The sequence below is a fragment of the Nymphaea colorata genome, chromosome 3 (assembly GCF_008831285.2).
Source record: "Nymphaea colorata isolate Beijing-Zhang1983 chromosome 3, ASM883128v2, whole genome shotgun sequence".
In the NCBI taxonomy this organism is placed as follows: Eukaryota; Viridiplantae; Streptophyta; class Magnoliopsida; order Nymphaeales; family Nymphaeaceae; genus Nymphaea; species Nymphaea colorata.
The window spans coordinates 4336820-4339543 of record NC_045140.1 but is presented as its reverse complement, the minus strand read 5'-3'; the positions used below and the strand labels follow the sequence as shown (position 1 = coordinate 4339543).

The following is a 2724-nucleotide window of genomic DNA, read 5'->3' as shown; positions in this document are numbered from 1 at the left end:
ATAATGTGCATGTACTTATATTTGAAAGGGTAAAAATATAAATTATAGATAAAAGATAGTATTAAAAGAAATTGGACGTAAGAATTTTTTGTTTTTCAGCCAATTTAAAGTGAGTTCACTTTAAGAAATTGCAAAAACCTGGCCGTGCTTTAAAATTATAGACAAATAATACACCCGAACTTGAAAAAGGGTTACAAACTCGAGTCGAGCATAGAGCCAAGGGTCTGCCGAGCTCGAACCCGCCTAATCGTCAATCTCAAAATGACGATTGTGTCCTCACAATTCACTGTCCGCTTCAAAAGCCCCACCGTCCTATCTTCGCTTCTCGAAAGCACAGAGACGGACAGAAGGAGCGGACGCACGGAGGCTTGAAGAATGGCGGCGACTTCCACGGCGGCGTTCCACCACCCACCGGCCATCTCTCCTCCGCCACTTCGGCGGTGTCTCCACCCCAACCAGGTAAGCCTCTCCCTCCATCCTTCCTTTCCCAGGAAACCCCTGATTCTAAACCTTCCCCCTCTGAACTGTTCTCCCCTCCACCGGCCTTCCCAATTCAGGGTCTTTGCCTCCTCCTCGGCTCCACCGTTTCCCCAATCCCCGACCTCCCCACCAAATCCCAACCCTCTCCTCGATTCCACTCGCACCGTCTCCTTCATCCTCGCCGCAGCCCTCTCCTTCTCTCGCCGCCTTCTCGACGCCCTGAAGAGCTCCGTCAGCAGGTTTACTTCTGCCATCTCCACACCCTCCGCTGAGGAGCTCGCCGCGCTCCATCACCTCCAGGACAACCTCGTCTGCGCGATTGGCCCACTCTTCTTCGCTGCCGTTCGGGACCGCCCGTCTGGGTATCTGAATACGCCGCTGACAGTGGTTGCCTCCGGATTGGCTAAATGGTTGGATATATATAGTGGGGTGCTGATGGTTAGAGTTTTGCTCAGTTGGTTCCCCAACATCCCCTGGGACAGGCAGCCGCTCTCGGCCATCAGAGATCTGTGCGACCCTTACTTGAATCTCTTCAGGAATATCATTCCGCCCGTCTTTGATACTTTGGATGTCAGCCCTCTTCTTGCCTTTGCGGTTTTGGGTACGCTTGGTTCGATTTTGAACAGTAGTAGGGGGATTTGATTGTACTTTTTTGTCCTCGGATTTTCCGTTTCTATAGATGTATTTTCTGTAGAACGTGATTGTGCTGGTTGTGTTAATGTGGTTGTATAAATTTTGATCGTAATGAAGAAATTCTTCGAATACTATATCGTTCTTATTGTTGTTCTGATAAGAGTTTGTCCATTTGGTTGGGAGTTGCTTGTTTCCGTGGGTTTGTTCATGTCATGTGCTGGTTTTGTTTGATGAATCGCTGTGATTAGTTTGACTGAGAAGCCTTGTTCGGTACCACAGTTTTGCGGTGAGCTTTTAGGATGTTCTGCTTTATTGGAAATTAAGGAATCGCATATGAAATTTATAAACTTATAGTAATCTGTCTTATTGAAGTAATGTGTTACAGGCATAATTGTTACATGCTTACTTTATCTTCTCGTTGGCTAAGAATGATGTGAGGGAGAAAACTTGAAAAGCCTGCAGGTCTGGAACTAAGAATACAGCGTGAAGAAGAAGCAGACATAGGTAGGACATGTTCTTGTTTTCTCTGGAGATCCTGGATTAGCGTTTGAATTGTGTTCTCTTCATTCCGCAATCCAAATCATAAATTGGTTGCATGAGACTCTCCTCGTATCAGAACTTTATACAGGTCAATCTTAATTCTGGTGACAGAACATTTCAAGCTGTAGCTGCAGTTTGGTAAGTTCATAAGTGGGACCAAGTCCAAACGGGCATACTATCCTGCTCTCGACCATTTTCAACTCTTGGTGGTTGCAAAGCATGTGTAACATCTTAGCAGCCAAAAGCACTAGGCAGGCCTGGTGGTTGACCTTCTAAGAGGTTTAGGCAGCGCTCTGGCCGGAGCCTATGTGGGGCCAAGACGGCCTCCAAAATAATAGGAAAAAAGAGTGTAAAAAACAATGAATTGCATATAAATTGAGATTAAGTTAACCATATTGAATCACAATAGTTTTCAATTGATTTTTGAAGATAGAGATCTATGCAGATATGGAAGCAGGTATTTGTAACAATTAAATGCAAATGTGTGTGTTTCTATATATATACACACACACATACATAAACAAGAAAAATCCATATGCAAACAGATATGTATAAATAACAAATTTGTCTAATAAGTAATACCATGCAAAGAGAGATGTCTACAAATAATTAGACAAAACTTTCTTTCAAATTAGTGCCCAAGAGATGTCTACAAATAATTAGACAAAACTTTCTTTCAAATTAGTGCCCAAGAAGTGAAGCATTGTTTCTGGAAAGATGGGAAGGTCCCCTTGCATATACAAGAGGGTGAGCAGGAGCTAGTCAACCGGTTGCTCAAGGGACATGTAAATAGCCAAAAAACCAGAGAATTGAGGCTAAACAGTCTTTGGAGAATGAGAGGCATTCTCTTTTAACTTTATTGCAGTTTACCCTTACACAAAAATAACAACAATGAAACAATAAATGAAAATTTCTCATGGTTAGCACCTAGTTAGCACAGCGGCCGCAGCCTAGTTGTCCAACTAAGCAGATCTAGGCACTGGCCACTGAGTCTCCCATTAGGTTACCCACCTAGGCAGGCCTAGTCGATAAGCCTGGTGCCCACTGCCCAGCACCTAGGGTAGCATATTC

At 44.1% G+C, this 2724-nt stretch overlaps 1 protein-coding gene across 1 annotated transcript; it reads left to right on the top strand.

Annotated features, from left to right (window-relative positions):
• Positions 1–305: 305 nt before the first annotated feature.
• On the top strand, positions 306–1247 carry LOC116251580 (ylmG homolog protein 1-2, chloroplastic-like). Its single transcript, XM_031625929.2, has one exon. The coding sequence runs from the start codon at positions 376–378 to the stop codon at positions 1120–1122; it is 747 nt and encodes a 248-aa protein (XP_031481789.1). The 5' UTR covers positions 306–375; the 3' UTR covers positions 1123–1247.
• The last annotated feature ends 1477 nt before the right edge of the window (positions 1248–2724 follow it).

Bases quoted from the DNA above. Each gene is read 5' to 3' on its own strand.
- LOC116251580 (XM_031625929.2), top strand. From the start codon at position 376: ATGGCGGCGACTTCCACGGCGGCGTTCCACCACCCACCGGCCATCTCT.